Source organism: Tachysurus fulvidraco, chromosome 24 (assembly GCF_022655615.1).
Source record: "Tachysurus fulvidraco isolate hzauxx_2018 chromosome 24, HZAU_PFXX_2.0, whole genome shotgun sequence".
In the NCBI taxonomy this organism is placed as follows: domain Eukaryota; kingdom Metazoa; phylum Chordata; class Actinopteri; order Siluriformes; family Bagridae; genus Tachysurus; species Tachysurus fulvidraco.
In genome coordinates this window covers 18,328,889-18,344,349 of record NC_062541.1, presented here as the reverse complement: position 1 = coordinate 18,344,349, position 15,461 = coordinate 18,328,889, and the positions used below count along the sequence as shown (strand labels likewise).

The 15,461-nt window shown below is 44.9% G+C and overlaps 2 protein-coding genes across 14 annotated transcripts in view; one reads left to right on the top strand and one right to left on the bottom strand.

Annotated features, from left to right (window-relative positions):
- The first annotated feature begins 2 nt into the window (after nt 1–2).
- On the top strand, nt 3–6,300 carry wu:fc38h03 (acetylcholinesterase collagenic tail peptide). Of its 4 annotated transcripts, none has more exons than XR_007139435.1 (18): nt 3–382; nt 1,296–1,402; nt 1,613–1,714; nt 2,180–2,224; nt 2,304–2,330; nt 3,231–3,302; nt 3,443–3,505; nt 3,703–3,729; nt 3,828–3,872; nt 4,034–4,069; nt 4,252–4,332; nt 4,497–4,593; nt 4,717–4,853; nt 5,000–5,119; nt 5,189–5,315; nt 5,431–5,533; nt 5,791–5,919; nt 6,072–6,300. XR_007139435.1 is itself a non-coding variant. In XM_027144427.2 (17 exons), the coding sequence occupies exons 1-17, from the start codon at nt 289–291 to the stop codon at nt 5,858–5,860; spliced, it is 1,353 nt and encodes a 450-aa protein (XP_027000228.2). In that variant the 5' UTR covers nt 3–288; the 3' UTR covers nt 5,861–6,300. The 4 variants fall into 4 exon arrangements, 1 of the variants encoding a protein (XP_027000228.2); XR_003440346.2 differs by having other exon boundaries at nt 5,791–5,957; XR_003440347.2 differs by lacking the exon at nt 6,072–6,300 and having other exon boundaries at nt 5,208–5,315; nt 5,791–5,830.
- Nucleotides 6,301–6,634: 334 nt separating this feature from the next.
- The window catches only part of wipf3 (WAS/WASL interacting protein family member 3), a 24,764-nt gene continuing 15,937 nt past the window's right edge, over nt 6,635–15,461 (bottom strand). For 5 of the 10 annotated variants that reach the window (XM_047808188.1, XM_027144416.2, XM_027144425.2 and 2 more), the window contains 5 exons: nt 10,654–10,800; nt 8,006–8,683; nt 7,739–7,879; nt 7,536–7,637; nt 6,635–7,271 (listed from right to left, as the gene is read on the bottom strand). In XM_047808188.1, coding sequence (XP_047664144.1) covers nt 7,231–7,271; nt 7,536–7,637; nt 7,739–7,879; nt 8,006–8,683; nt 10,654–10,800 — 1,109 coding nt within the window. In that variant the 3' untranslated portion in view covers nt 6,635–7,230. Of the gene's footprint in view, nt 7,272–7,535; nt 7,638–7,738; nt 7,930–8,005; nt 8,684–10,653; nt 10,832–15,461 lie in introns of those variants that run through there. The other 5 variants (XM_047808190.1, XM_027144422.2, XM_027144420.2 and 2 more) reach the window with 3 other exon arrangements.

Genomic DNA, 15,461 nt, shown 5'->3' with positions numbered 1-15,461 from the left:
ATCTTTAGGCTGTGCTACTCTCTCTCGGGTATCAGTGTGTGGATGGACACGGGCAGGTCTGCACTCCCTCTGCAGTAATCAGGGCTAATCTTGGCACAGGTTGTGGTGTGTTAGTGTTTGAGCTGTAAATAACACCAGAAACATTCACTCAACCATCGGCTTCTACAGACACTCGGACGACTGGAAATAAAGAAATGGGGTCTGCATGGAGACATTGTTGAGCAGGAAGAGGAGTGCTTGACACTAACACTGACACAAACTCAGGCTTGTACAGCAGCAGATAGAATCATGGCTCTGGTGATGATTGGACTCCAGCTCCTGCTTTATTCCGTCTCAGGTCTCTCACCCAGTGACTTCAATAACCAGCTTCCTTCACCTACAGGTAACAGTGTCTGGATTCTCTGACAGCGTGCTATAGGATGTGGTTCAGCATAACTAAATAACTAAAGCATGCCTGGAAAGGTGCTAAATCAGATGTCACACACTAATTAGCATACTAATTTATTCACCGTGCTCATTTGCATATCACATTTTAACTCAAGGTATAAGAAGGAGGAGAGAGTGAACCACAATAGTTTTATAGTTTTTATTATACCTTCTACCAGACAAGAAGATACAACAGAAGTGGGTCAGTGGGAACAGCAGTGACCAGGGCTTGGTTTATCGTAGAGCTCAGCCATCCTGATCATATCATATATTCACTGATTGTGTTAGTGCTGATATTCGACTGTTACATCAGCTAAAAAATCAAAACAAAAGTAAACAAGCAGTATTAGCCCAGTGCTAGCTGGGTATTTATCTACGTATAATGTCTATTTTTATATATCTTTTCCTTATCTTCCCCACCACAGTGCAACAAACCTTTAGAATTAGATGGTTTTAATAAAAACCATCTTGCTAATTCTAGTCTACGGCCCACCATAGATCCTGGGGTGGAGCCTCAATAACATGGGAGTGGATTGGGATTAAAAAGTAACAAAATCATTTATATTTTGAACATTAATACTGAACCGTAAGAGTCCAAACTGTGACAAATCCTTTTAAATCCCAACTACAGGTCATTATAGCTCTGTAACTTTAGAGGTATCCAGTGACCTTTAGGTTCTCCCGTTGTCCGTCAGGAGTGCCTTAATCATAGAATGGACCTGTGACATAAAAACCCTACACAGTTCACACACCTGTACATCTGAGACACTAGGTGCTGTTTACACTCCTGTTATATTCTAATGAATCTAATGAACTTTGGAGACTGTTTAACTTTATCTTCTCTCTTTGTCTCTAATGAATTGTCACAGTGCTGGCTGCAGTAGAAGACCTGAAAAGATTCGACCCATGTTGCCTACAGAGTCTGCCTCCACCCCCTCTGTTCCCACCCCCACCCCACGTGTGGAGAAGGGGTCAGGTGAGCGTGTCATGATGCGTCTTCTCTCAGTAACCTTGCTTTAAAACATTGAGATGTACCCTAGAGCTGGATGGTGTGGCACATTGTTACAGGATCTCTGATGTACAGAAAACGATGAATTTGATAATGATTTGATTTAGTGTGTCTGAAACAGTGAGATTTTACGCTGTGATAAAGTTAGAATCTTTCTCCAACCATCTTGTTTTTGAGGTGGTTGGAGAATATGTGGAGGCTGAAAGAGGAAGAGGATGTGATGAAGAAGATTTGATACTGCACTGTCTGGCTGGAACTCCTGGACCCGATGGACCAATGGTACGGACAGAGATAGAGCCGCACTCCATTCAGATTTACATACATTTACATTTACAGCATTTGGCAGATGCCCTTCACTAGCTGCACTGTTCACTAGGTTACATACTTAAGATACCATGAGTTCTTTTTTTTTTTAAATAAATGCAAAATATAGGGAAAGACGTGCTAGTTGAAGTGTTTCCTGAATAAGTAGGTCTTCAACCGCCTTTTGAAATTAGCCAGATCTCCAGGGCATCTCCCAGCATCTGCAGTGACAAAGCAGCACTTCTTCTCTTTTATTGAGTTTAACATTTCTCATTAAAACCACGTTTGTTCGCTCAGACACTCTACACTTCACCTTTCCCTAGCATTTTCTTTAGAACACAGAGGTGTCCATGTCCTGAAAGCCACATAATTCCCATTTCCTGATTTGGAGGGAAATGGTTCTCAGCATTACACAGCCTCTGTTTATGCTCTTTATTTTAGGGACAGAAAGGCACTCCAGGAGTACAGGGGCCCAACGGAGATAAGGTGAGTCTGACTGGTGGACTAGAAGAGCTTTATTGTCTTTATTGTTCTTAAACTGCAGCTTCTCTTCTTCTCTCTGTAGGGAGATATGGGCCGACCTGGATCCAAGGTAAGACTGAAGGCTACACTCTCTCAACCTCACACACACATTTATTCATGCTCATCTTTAGATACTAACCTTAAGTGGAGCAGCACCATCTTTCTGCTGTGGTTGGGATCATTGTTCAGTGCAGTTTATTTCCCACAGCAGGCACTTTATTGTTGATTAATGTCCAGAGTATTAAGGCATGGCTTTGATCCACTGCAGCATAGGCAGGCAATATCACTTAGTGCTGAGCCCTGACATGGATCTCTGTACTGCACTGCACTCTCTGGGAGAAAAATGAATGACACTGAACACTGAGCGAGAGCGTGAGCGAGAGAGAGAGAGTGAGAGTGAGAGTGAGAGAGAGAGGGAGAGAGAGAGAGGGAGAGTGAGAGAGAGAGAGAGAGAGAGAGAGAGAGAGAGAGAGAGAGAGAGGAGGTGATATAGAGTTTTATCGTTATATTGATATTTCTTTATATACTTTCTTTTCTTTTTTTCTCTTTTCTCTCCTCTATTCTCTCTTCTCTTTCTCTCTCTCTCTCTTCTCTTTCTCTCTCTCTTCTCTTTCTCTCTGTCTCCCTCTTCTCTTTCTCTCTCTCTCTCTTCTCTTTCTCTCTCTCTTCTCTTTCTCTCTGTCTCCCTCTTCTCTTTCTCTCTCTCTCTCTCTCTCTCTCTCTCTCTGCTCTATCTTCTCGCTTCTCTCTCCTCATCGACAGATGACTTGGCATACTGCTTGTCTGTGAATATTGCACAGTCTCCTTATTGAAAGTGTATCACTTGTCTTGTGTTATAAGAACATTTTTGCAGGATCTTCCTGAAGAAATTATCTGCTGCTGTGCTTTGGAAGAAAAAATAAAATAAGGTCAGGACAAAGATGTGTTTATACATTGATGTGTGTATATGCGTGTGTGTCTGTGTTTGCAGGGACGCACTGGCAGGCCTGGTCTTCCTGGAAGACCGGGCTCTGCAGGATGGCCCGGTCCTGAGGGACCCAAAGTGAGTTCTCCATTTATGGCACTCATGTAAACACACTACACCATTCGACATGCTAGCTTTAACACTCACTCCCAGACTGAGCTCCGAGTGCCACTTCCTGTCCATGCATTTATGCTCTGCTCATCCACTGTGGCCAACAGGGAGAGAAGGGAGACCATGGACTAATGGGAGAACCTGGGCTGAGAGGACCAGTGGGAGCCAAGGTGAGGGCCAAATACAATGGTGGAGCGTCTGTGCTCAATTTGTCCATGCTTAGTTTCTAACGTGATGTAGATGCGCCCTGACTGTGATCACGAATCACCTGCGAGTGAAAACTTAGCCACAGATCTGTGTTTATATCCACTGTGCAGAGATGAAACTAACCGTTCGATCAGTGATACTGTGACCTTTTTATTTACAGGGCCTGGCTGGATACAAAGGAGAGAAGGTTTGTTTTTCAGACAGAGATCATGTGGAGCAACTGCAACAGTAACTTTGTCTCTATTGCAGGATTCATGTGTCTCAGTGTTCGGATCTGTGTTTTAGGGGTCACAGGGAGAATTGGGAGTACCAGGGCCAAAGGGAGATAAGGTGCAATACTACATTCAACCTTGCAGGATTAACTTGCTGCTTTATGCAGTGCTACTACAGAGGATATGTCTGTGACTATATGTGTGTGTGTGTGTGTGTGTGTGTGTGTGTGTGTGTGTGTGTGTGTGTGTGTGTGTGTGTGTGTGTGTGTGTGTGTACAGGGTGAAAGCGGGCATGCTGGCATGCTGGGTCAGAAGGTAAAAGAGTTCTGTTTTCTCTCATTCCTTTAATATTTTCTGCATGTGGATATCTGATTCCTGCCTTTCTTGCTTTCTCTCTCTCTCTCTCTCTCTCTCTCTCTCTCTCTCTCTCTCTCTCTCTCTCTCTCTCTCTCTCTCTCTCTGTGCTCATGTGTATTTTTCCTGATTTTGTGTCTAAGGGTGAAACAGGACCAAAGGGAGAGGCAGGTGTGACAGGGACACGAGGTCTGACAGGACGCCCAGGCAAAAGAGGAAAGCAGGTGAAATCTGACACTTACACAAACACACAGACTCATACACACACACACACACACACACACACACACACACACACACACACACACACACACACACACACACACACACACAGAGGAACATTTGGGCCCATGTTTCTGTGCTCTACCTCTGTGTCTGCATCAAACAGGGATCTGAAGGAGAGACTGGTCGTACAGGACCAATGGGACCATCTGGCTCTCTGGGACCCAGTGGACAGCCAGGAGCCCCTGGACTATCTGCCTCAGGTGAGAAAGAAGTAGACCTAAAGTACTAAAGTAGATCTGATCTTGTATTAATATTAGATGTTACACACACAGTATGAAGCGAGTACTCGTAAGGTCCTGGTTGTACATGTGTTTGGTGTACAGTACTGTATGTAGGGGGACAGAAAGGTGAGATGGGGACACCAGGTCCTCCTGGGCAATGTGACTGCAGCTCCTCTGATGTGAATGGTCCTGGTAGTGCTTCACTGCAGCGCCGTGACAAATACACCAGAGTTTCAGCGGTGAGTTGATGGTGTAAAGACTCACAGAAGATGAAGTGAACTACATGTGAAGGTCCATTACACAGAAAATATAAGATTTTGTTCACTTCTTTCTCTGATTTGTGTCTTTAGCAGTAGCCTTGAGTTATACACGTTTCTGTCAGTAGATATTTGTGGTGAACAGTGAGAAGGAACTGAATGACCTCCACACAGATAACACACTGGTGTTCTGCAAGGAACAGACATCTCTCTACTTTAAAGACACGGATGGTTGGAAACCCATTCAGGTATCATACTTCATCTCCTCATGTTATTCGTATTCAGTATGATGTTATTTGTTAGATTTTTTTTTACAGCTTCCATTACACTCGATAGAGAGGAGGAAGAAGAGAGGAGCAGGGATGTGTGGGGATGGAGTGGTGCAGACGCTCAACGGGGAGGAGTGTGACGACGGAAACAAAGTGGTAACAGATGAGTGTGTGGGTAGGTCATGTGGTCCGAGACGAACATGGTCCAGATATAATAGTGATACATAGAGTGAGAGAACACTGATAATCATCACTGTAGTTCACTCAGATCTGTCTGTGTGTCTCCGCAGGCTGCAGAAAGGCTTACTGTGGAGATGGATATTACCACCATGGTGCTGAAGAATGTGATGGAAAGGACTTTGGCTATCAGACCTGCAAGACATACATGCCAGGGTGTGTACCTATGTACACACACACACACACATACACACACAAACACACACACATGCAGCGCACACACACACACACACACACACACACACCCACACACACACACACACACACACACACAGGTATGGGTAAAGGGAAGTGTTGCACTGAGGTTTCAGATTCATTTGGTTTCTTTACTCACAATAACAGATGATCTACTGACCGTGTCATGGAACACTGTAGAAAACCACAATGCCTTCTCCCTTATTATGTTTGTACAGGACATTTGGACAGCTCAGATGCACCGGTTCCTGCAGCATTGACTCGACCGGCTGCAAGTATGTCACCTGAGCTCCTGACACGTGTGTGTACACATGAGGACACAAACAGTTCAGCCTGAAGTTCTCAAAGTGAGAAGCTCTGATCAGGACACACACTCAGTGTGGAGGTGGTTCATAAAAATTAGGACTGTTTTTCTTATTTCATTTTTATTAATATAAATACATTTAATGTTAAGTATTAATTTGACTCTTGTCTCATTGTCATGTGTGTATGTATTTAGCTGAACACAGAAGAAAGAATCTTCCTCTAAACTTTAACTGATGAACGTGTTCCTCAGCTGATCACTAATCAGCATCACTCTACTGTATGCAACACAAAGTAAAATGTGGACTTGGAGCCAACATGAGACGTCTATTTTTCTTCAAAGCCTGTTCATTTTTCAGACACTTATTCGTGTGCTTTCATTTTATACCTCATTCCATTTTTAAAATAAAGTTCTAAAGTGCAAACAGTGATTTAAAAACCTGCATATGTCTATAAGACATAACTTTTGTGATGAATAGTGTGTGTGCAAAAAGAGCCAAAATGGTTAGCCTTATTCTTTACTTATTATTACTATAATAATAATAATAATAATAATAATAATAATAATAATAATAATAATTATAATAATAATAATGAGAGTGTGTGTGTGCCCTGCGATGGGTTGGCACTCCGTCCAGGGTGTATCCTGCCTTGATGCCCGATGACGCCTGAGATAGGCACAGGCTCCCCGTAACCCGAGGTAGTTCGGATAAAGCGGTAGAAAATGAATGAATGAATGAATAATAATAATAATAATAATAATTTAAACATTATTTATTCAGTTAGATGTCTGAATTGTGACTTTCACACAGTGTCCAGATGGTGGCACTGTTTCATGTCTTTATCTGTATGTAGACATATAAAAACTGAGACATAAACCATACTGCACACACAGTACAGCAGACTGTAACCAACACTCTGTCTGAGAAAACAAGACTTCAGGCTTCATTGATGAAGGTCAGAAAATAACAGAAACATCAGTTTGTTAGGCAAAGTGACAAACCTGCATGTTACCCAAGTTCCCTCATGAATTGCTGATGAATCTTTAAACCATACATTCATCATTTCCAGGGAGAATCCAGGGAGAAGAAGATTATTTATTTACATACATACAGTGATTGCACTAAAGCGAGAGATTTACGGCTCTTTACCCCGACATCAGCAGACAGAGCTGAGATTAGCGGTTAGGACGCTACACAATTCTGAGGTTTACTGGACTGTATCCTGAGCTCATGATGGGTCCATCAGCTTAATACCAAGTTGGACCTTTGATCTCCTCATCAGCAGACATGGTGACATTGAGGTAAATGAGGCCTGATGAAAGTCAGCACCAAACCTCACGGTCTTCTTTTTTTCTATCGTAGGTGGGTCCTCATGCCAGGAGCTTGTGATGACACTGTAGGGAGGAAATACATTGTTCACTTCTCTCAGTCAAAATGGGATTGTTAGAAGATGTGTGTTTGGTAGAAAATCTCACCTAATACATTATTCATCTGTTTATGCTTTTATTCAGCAGATGATTAGACAGATAAAGTGCAGACTAATGACTGGTTGTGTTCGTCAGCACAGTTCATCACTTTGTCATTAATATGAATGCACTTACAGACTTAACCTGTTTGTCTACTCTATTCAATATAAACAGACCGAGGGCTCATTATACCTCTGTTCTCTTTGCTTGGGTATGTTCTCAGAAAGGGCCGGAACACTTCAGGAGGAGGGAAATCTTCAACTGGGTGGAACTGAAACTTGGATTCAAAGTCATCTAAAACAATCAAACAAAAAAACCACACATACATGAAGTAAGAGGTGAATGAATAGATCACCTACTGCCATGGGGGGGTGGGGGTGGGGGGGGTGTCTTACCAAAACTGTGCAGGTGTCCATTCCTCACTGAGATGGGCAGAGCCGGGGGCAGAGGCGGAAGTGGGGGTGGGATTCTGCTGGACATCTCCGTGGTAGGAGAACGAGCGGGTGGAGCAGGGGGAGGAGCCAATCGTCCAGCTCCTGTCAATCAATGAGGCACTGTGTTGACTAAGTGTTTTATATCAGTTTCACTGTAAGACCAAAAATGTTACAAATGTTAAGATACAGAGCTTGTTTATTGTGTATAACACTTTAGTGGGTGTGTACCTGCACTTGCTGGAATTGCAGGAGGCTTCCGACTGGGGGCCATGCAGGGGTAAGAGGGGGGCAGCACAGGAACTGCAGGGCGGTACAGGGGCTCTGCAGGAGCTTTAGGAGCTGGGGGAAGTGGAGGAGGGGGCAAAGAGGCAGGAAAAGCAGGAGGGGGTGGTGGAGGACTATCCCTGATGTTACCAAACTTAGCATCTACTGGTTTTGGAGGAGATAGAGGGTAGAAGAAACCAGGAAACCTATCAGGAAGAGAAGAAGGTGGGACCAAGGGAGGTGGGGGTGGAGGTGGCACTGTGGGCATCGGAAAAGAGTGAGATTGAACTGGTAACCATGTGGGTTTGGTGATTTGAGAAGGAGGTGGAGGAGGAGGAGGACCGGTAGAGAGAGAAGGAGGCTTGTTACTTGTATGCTCCTGATGAAGATGTGATGGAGGAGGAGGAGGAGGAGCCATAGTGGGAGGAGAGGATAGAAGCTTAAAATTTGGGGGAGTGGGTTGGCTGGGTGAAGGCGGGGCCGTGTAGGAGGAGACAGGACGTGTTTTAGATAGAGAGGTGGTCCTTTCCAAATTTCTGTAGGAAGGAGAGAGATCTGGAGTGCTACCCCTGAAACTCTGCCCCTTAGAAGGCAGGTTCCACAGAGGGTGTTTCAGGCTGGCAGCAGAACCGGACTGCACTACTTTACAAAAAGAGAGAGAGACAAACTTTATAATTTATTTAATTTAACATGCCTAATTTATTTGAATATTTATTATTTAAGATGTATATCTCTTCATTCATTCATTCTTTTGTATTCTATTAAAAGACCTATAAACTTTTCCATATGTGAGGTGATACAGACTGAGACTGTATACATTTACACAAAACAGTAATAATACTGAAATACAGGACAGTTATACAGGTCACAACACTACTGGCAAAAAAACTGTAAACGATGTGCTGCTGTCATGTGAAACCCTGTCTGGTGTTTTATCATCTCAATGGAGTCGACCTGATCTCTATATCAGACTGTACAAGCTGATAAGGAAGACCAGCTCAGTCCTGGGGATTCCCCTGGACACTATACAGGAGGTGGGAGGAGGAGGAGGAGGAGGAGGAGGAGGATGGTAGCTAAGCTCTCATCATTGATGGAGGATGACTCTCACCTTCTGTACGAAACTGTTTCATCTGAAGGTCTTTTCTCCCTGCTGCTATTAGTGTTTAATAGTTATAAACAGTGTAATAACAACAACTTACATTTCTGTGCAATAGCAACTGTGTAATATTAACTAATGCATTTTGTTTGAACCTGTAAGTACCGTACTGTTTCTTTTGTACTTGTAGAGTCACACTGTAATTTATATACTGTATATGTTTATATCATGTTTCTACTTTATATTTGCAAAAATATTTCTTTGCAAATCAAAATCATACAAATTTCCCCACTGTGGGACGATGTTCCGTGAACTTGCTCGCATCTCAAAACAATTTTCCCCATTTAAATGAATTGAAATCCCTTTAATCCGTTCCAGCTCGCAAAATTCCACTCCAGGTGTTTTATGTGTTCTGAATATGAAAAATGTTCAGTACTGTATTTATAAATGACAAATATGTTATAAAAACACAGTAATAAAAGAGAAGGTTAAAAAAAATAAACTGGTTTTACTTTACGGAAGATGTGCACGGAGGTTGAGGGAGGAGTAAACAGGCGGAGGAGTAAACAGGCGGAGGAGTAAACAGGCGGAGGAGTAAACAGGCGGAGGAGTAAACAGGTGGAGGAGTAAACAGGCGGAGGAGTAAACAGGCGGAGGAGTAAACAGGTGGAGGAGTAAACAGGCGGAGGAGTAAACAGGCGGAGGAGTAAACAGGTGGAGGAGTAAACAGGTGGAGGAGTAAACAGGTGGAGGAATTACACTTTCACTTTTGTTCCCTTACTCACTACTGTACACTTAATGCTACTTTACACTTAAATGGAACTTCACTAAACTTCACTAAAGTTAACGAACTTAACTGAACTTAATTGCTACAATTTCTGTTTTCTTTACATTCATTTTGCTTAATTTTCTTCATCACTTTTCTCTTCACTTGTTTTTGCCTTTTTTCTCACTCTTTCCTCACTAACACCTGCCGGTCGTTTTAATAAAACCTGTCCAAGGAGGTTTGTTTCTTCCTGCCTTTTATTTACTCCCCGATTTTTGTATCTCACACGTGGTTGTTGGGATCTTTGTTTCGGCGGTGGCGGCTCGGATGCTCGTATCTCGGAAAATTCGTATGTCAATGCACTTGTATCTCGAGGTATCACTGTATACCAATAAAGGTTTATCTCATCTTATCTCATCTTATCTTATATTCTCATCTTATCATCTCATCTTAAATCATCTCATCTTCTCATCTCATCTTAGATCCATATATGTAATCCCTCTGAAGATCTGTAGTCTATTCAGGGAACAATGGGCCACATGGAGAGAACATGTGAAACTCCTCACACACACACTGCCTCCCCAAGACCAGGACTGAAGTGGTGCATCTCTGAGTGCTGTGTTTATTATCTTAATTCTAATAACAGTTTTTCTTTGGATTTAATCAGAGTAATAAAAATAATGTAAAGTTCTTTACCACATGTAGTTTGAACAGAAGATAAAAGTTGATCTCTAACTGATACAGCAGTACCTGATCGGTTGTGTGAGTCTTTGTCTCTGTGTCCAACAGGCCTCAGGACAGGAAATCCTCCAGCAAAAAGTCCACTTAGAGTAGGTCCTGGTGTGGGTGTGACCCCAGAGCTTCCACCTGCTCCAACACTGCCATCCACACTGGGCTCTAAAGTTCCATGGGTATGTAGACACAACATCTAACAGGTCAGACCCAGTCAAGTGAAGTCGCTCTTTAAACAGAGTTACTGATCTCTTACTGTACCAGATCTGTACTATGACCCTTGGCTCACACAGTGTGTGACACCATGTGTGTGTGTGTGTGTGTGTGACACTGTGTGTGTGTGTGTGTGTGTGTGTGTGTGTGTGTGTGTGTGTGTGTGTGTGTGTGTGTGTGTGTGTGTGTGACACTGTGTGTGTGTGTGTGTGTGTGTGTGTGTGACACTGTGTGTGTGTGTGTGTGTGTGACACTGTGTGTGTGTGTGTGTGTGTGTGTGTGTGACACTGTGTGTGTGTGTGTGTGTGAGACACTGTGTGTGTGTGTGTGTGTGAGACACTGTGTGTGTGTCTATGACACTGTGTGTGACACTGAGTGTGTGTGACACTGTGTGTGTGTGTGTGACACTGTGTGTGTGTGTGACACTGTGTGTGACACTGTGTGTGTGTGTGTGTGTGTGTGTGAGAGAGAGACTGTGTGTGTGACACTGTGAGTGTGTGTGTGACACTGTGTGTGTGTGAGACACTGTGTGTGTGTGTGTGTGTGTGTGTGTGTGTGTGTGTGTGTGTGTGTGTGTGTGTGTGACACTGTGAGTGTGTGTGTGTGTGACACTGTGTGTGTGTGTGTGACACTGTGTGTGTGTGTGTGTGTGTGTGACACTGTTTGTGTGTGTGACACTGTGTGTGTGTCTGTGTGTGTGACACTGTGTGTGTGTGACACTGCGAGTGTGTGTGACACTGTGTGTGTGTGTGTGTGTGTGTGTGTGTGTGTGTGTGTGTGTGTGTGTGACACTGTGTGTGTGTGACACTGTGTGTGTGTGTGTGTGTGTGTGTGTGTGTGTGTGTGTGTGTGTGTGTGAGACACTGTGTGTGTGACACTGTGTGTGTGTGTGTGAGACACTGTGTGTGTGTCTATGACACTGTGTGTGACACTGAGTGTGTGTGATACTGTGTGTGTGTGTGACACTGTGTGTGTGTGACACTGTGTGTGTGAGACACTGTGTGTGTGTGTGACACTGTGAGTGTGTGTGTGACACTGTGAGTGTGTGTGACACTGTGTGTGACACTGTGTGTGTGTGACACTGTGTGTGTGTGTGTGTGTGAGAGACTGTGTGTGTGTGTGTGACACTGTGTGTGTGTGTGTGTGTGTGTGACACTGTGAGTGTGTGTGTGTGTGACACTGTGTGTGTGTGTGTGTGTGTGTGTGTGTGTGACACTGTGTGTGTGTGTGACACTGTGTGTGTGTGACACTGTGTGTGTGTCTATGACACTGTGTGTGACACTGAGTGTGTGTGACACTGTGAGTGTGTGTGACACTGTGTGTGTGTGTGTGTGTGTGTGTGTGTGACACTGTGTGTGTGTGACACTGTGTGTGTGTGTGTGTGTGTGAGAGAGACACTGTGTGTGTGACACTGTGTGTGTGTGTGTGTGTGTGTGTGACACTGTGTGTGTCTATGACACTGTGTGTGACACTGAGTGTGTGTGACACTGTGTGTGTGTGTGAAATTGTGTGTGTGTGTGACACTGTGTGTGACACTGTGTGTGACACTGTGTGTGTGAGACACTGTGTGTGTGTGACACTGTGAGTGTGTGTGTGACACTGTGAGTGTGTGTGACACTGTGTGTGTGTGACACTGTGTGTGTGTGTGTGTGTGTGTGACACTGTGTGTGTGTGTGAGAGAGACTGTGTGTGTGTGTGTGTGAGTGACACTGTGTGTGTGTGTGTGTGTGACACTGTGTGTGTGTGTGTGTGTGTGTGTGTGTGTGTGTGTGTGTGTGTGTGTGTGTGTGACACTGTGAGTGTGTGTGTGTGTGACACTGTGTGTGTGTGTGTGTGACACTGTGTGTGTGTGTGTGTGTGTGTGTGTGTGTGTGTGTGTGTGGGACACTGTGTGTGTGTAACACTGTGTGTGTGCGACACTGTGTGTGTGTGACATTGTGTGTGTGTGTGTGACACTGTTTGTGTGTGTGACACTGTGTGTGTGTCTGTGTGTGTGACACTGTGTGTGTGTGTGACACTGCGAGTGTGTGTGACACTGTGTGTGTGTGACACTGTGTGTGTGTGTGTGTGTGTGTGTGTGACACTGTGTGTGTGTGTGTGACACTGTGTGTGTGTGTGTGTGTGAGACACTGTGTGTGTCTGTGACACTGTGTGTGTGTGTGACACTGTGTGTGTGTGAGACACTGTGTGTGTCTGTGACACTGTGTGTGTGTGTGACACTGTGTGTGTGTGTGTGTGACACTGTGTGTGTGTGTGTGTGTGTGTGAGACACTGTGTGTGACACTGTGTGTGTGTGTCTATGACACTGTGTGTGACACTGAGTGTGTGTGATACTGTGTGTGTGTGTGAAACTGTGTGTGTGTGTGACACTGTGTGTGACACTGTGTGTGTGAGACACTGTGTGTGTGTGACACTGTGAGTGTGTGTGTGACACTGTGAGTGTGACACTGTGTGTGTGTGTGTGTGTGTGTGACACTGTGTGTGTGTGTGAGAGAGACTGTGTGTGTGTGTGTGTGACACTGTGTGTGTGTGTGTGTGTGTGTGTGTGTGTGTGTGTGTGTGTGTGTGTGTGACACTGTGTGTGTGTGTGTGTGTGTGTGTGTGTGTGACACTGTGAGTGTGTGTGACACTGTGTGTGTGTGTGTGTGACACTGTGTGTGTGACACTGTGTGTGTGTGTGTGACACTGTGTGTGTGTCTATGACACTGTGTGTGACACTGAGTGTGTGTGACACTGTGATTGTGTGTGACACTGTGTGTGTGTGTGTGTGTGTGACACTGTGTGTGTGTGACACTGTGTGTGTGTGTGTGTGTGTGTGTGTGTGTGTGTGTGTGTGTGTGTGTGTGAGAGACACTGTGTGTGTGTGACACTGTGTGTGTGTGTGTGTGTGTGACACTGTGTGTGTGTCTATGACACTGTGTGTGACACTGAGTGTGTGTGACACTGTGTGTGTGTGTGAAACTGTGTGTGTGTGTGACACTGTGTGTGACACTGTGTGTGTGAGACACTGTGTGTGTGTGACACTGTGAGTGTGTGTGTGACACTGTGAGTGTGTGTGACACTGTGTGTGTGTGACACTGTGTGTGTGTGTGTGTGTGTGTGACACTGTGTGTGTGTGTGAGAGAGACTGTGTGTGTGTGTGAGTGACACTGTGTGTGTGTGTGTGTGTGTGACACTGTGAGTGTGTGTGTGTGTGTGTGTGTGTGTGTGTGACACTGTGTGTGTGTGTGTGACACTGTGTGTGTGTGTGTGTGTGACACTGTGAGTGTGTGTGACACTGTGTGTGTGTGTGTGACACTGTGTGTGTGTGACACTGTGTGTGTGTGTGTGTGTGTGACACTGAGTGCGTGTGTGTGTGTGTGTGTGTGTGACACTGTGTGTGTGTGTGTGTGTGTGTGTGTGTGTGTGTGACACTGAGTGTGTGTGACACTGTGTGTGTGTGAGACACTGTGTGTGTGTGACACTGTGTGTGTGTGTGTGTGTGTGTGACACTGTGTGTGACACTGAGTGTGTGTGACACTGTGTGTGTGTATGACACTGTGTGTGTGTGTGTGACACTGTGTGTGTGTGACACTGTGAGTGTGTGTGTGACACTGTGAGTGTGTGTGACACTGTGAGTGTGTGTGACACTGTGTGTGTGTGTGTGTGTGTGTGACACTGTGTGTGTGTGAGAGAGACTGTGTGTGTGTGTGTGACACTGTGAGTGTGTGTGACACTGTGAGTGTGTGTGACACTGTGTGTGTGTGTGTGTGTGTGTGTGTGACACTGTGTGTGAGAGAGACTGTGTGTGTGTGTGACACTGTGAGTGTGTGTGTGACACTGTGTGTGACACTGTGTGTGTGTGAGACACTGTGTGTGTGTGTGTGACACTGTGAGTGTGTGTGTGTGTGACACTGTGAGTGTGTGTGTGTGTGTGCGACACTGTGAGTGTGTGTGTGTGTGACACTGTGAGTGTGTGTGACACTGTGTGTGTGTGTGACACTGTGTGTGTGTGTGTGACACTGTGTGTGTGTGTGACACTGTGTGTGACACTGAGTGTGTGTGACACTGTGTGTGTGACACTGTGTGTGTGACACTGTGTGTGTGTGTGTGTGTGACACTGTGTGTGTGTGTGTGTGTGTGTGTGTGTGTGTGACACTGTGTGTGTGTGACACTGTGTGTGTGTGTGTGACACTGTGTGTGTGTGTGTGTGTGTGTGACACTGTGTGTGTGTGTGTGTGTGAGACACTGTGTGTGTCTATGACACTGTGTGTGACACTGAGTGTGTCTGACACTGTGTGTGTGTGTGTGACACTGTGAGTGTGTGTGACACTGTGTGTGTGTGTGTGTGTGTGTGTGTGTGTGTGTGTGTGTGTGTGTGTGTGTGTGTGTGTGTGTGTGTGTGTGTGTGTGTGTGTGTGTGTGTGTGTGTGTGTGTGACACTGTGTGTGTGTGTGTGAGACACTGTGTGTGTGTCTATGACACTGTGTGTGTGTGTGTGTGTGTGACACTGTGTGTGTGTGTGTGTGTGTGACACTGTGTGTGTGTCTATGACACTGTGTGTGTGTGTGTGTGTCTATGACACTGTGTGTGTGTGTGTGTGTGTGTGACACTGTGTGTGTGTGTGTGTGTGT

What these genes read in the sequence shown, in the direction of transcription:
- wu:fc38h03 (XM_027144427.2), top strand. Translation starts at nt 289, where the DNA reads ATGGCTCTGGTGATGATTGGACTCCAGCTCCTGCTTTATTCCGTCTCA. An exon ending in CTGGCATGCTGGGTCAGAAG is followed by an intron (nt 4,070 to 4,251) that starts GTAAAAGAGTTC and finishes TTTGTGTCTAAG; the next exon opens with GGTGAAACAGGACCAAAGGG. An exon ending in CAGGCAAAAGAGGAAAGCAG is followed by an intron (nt 4,333 to 4,496) that starts GTGAAATCTGAC and finishes TGCATCAAACAG; the next exon opens with GGATCTGAAGGAGAGACTGG.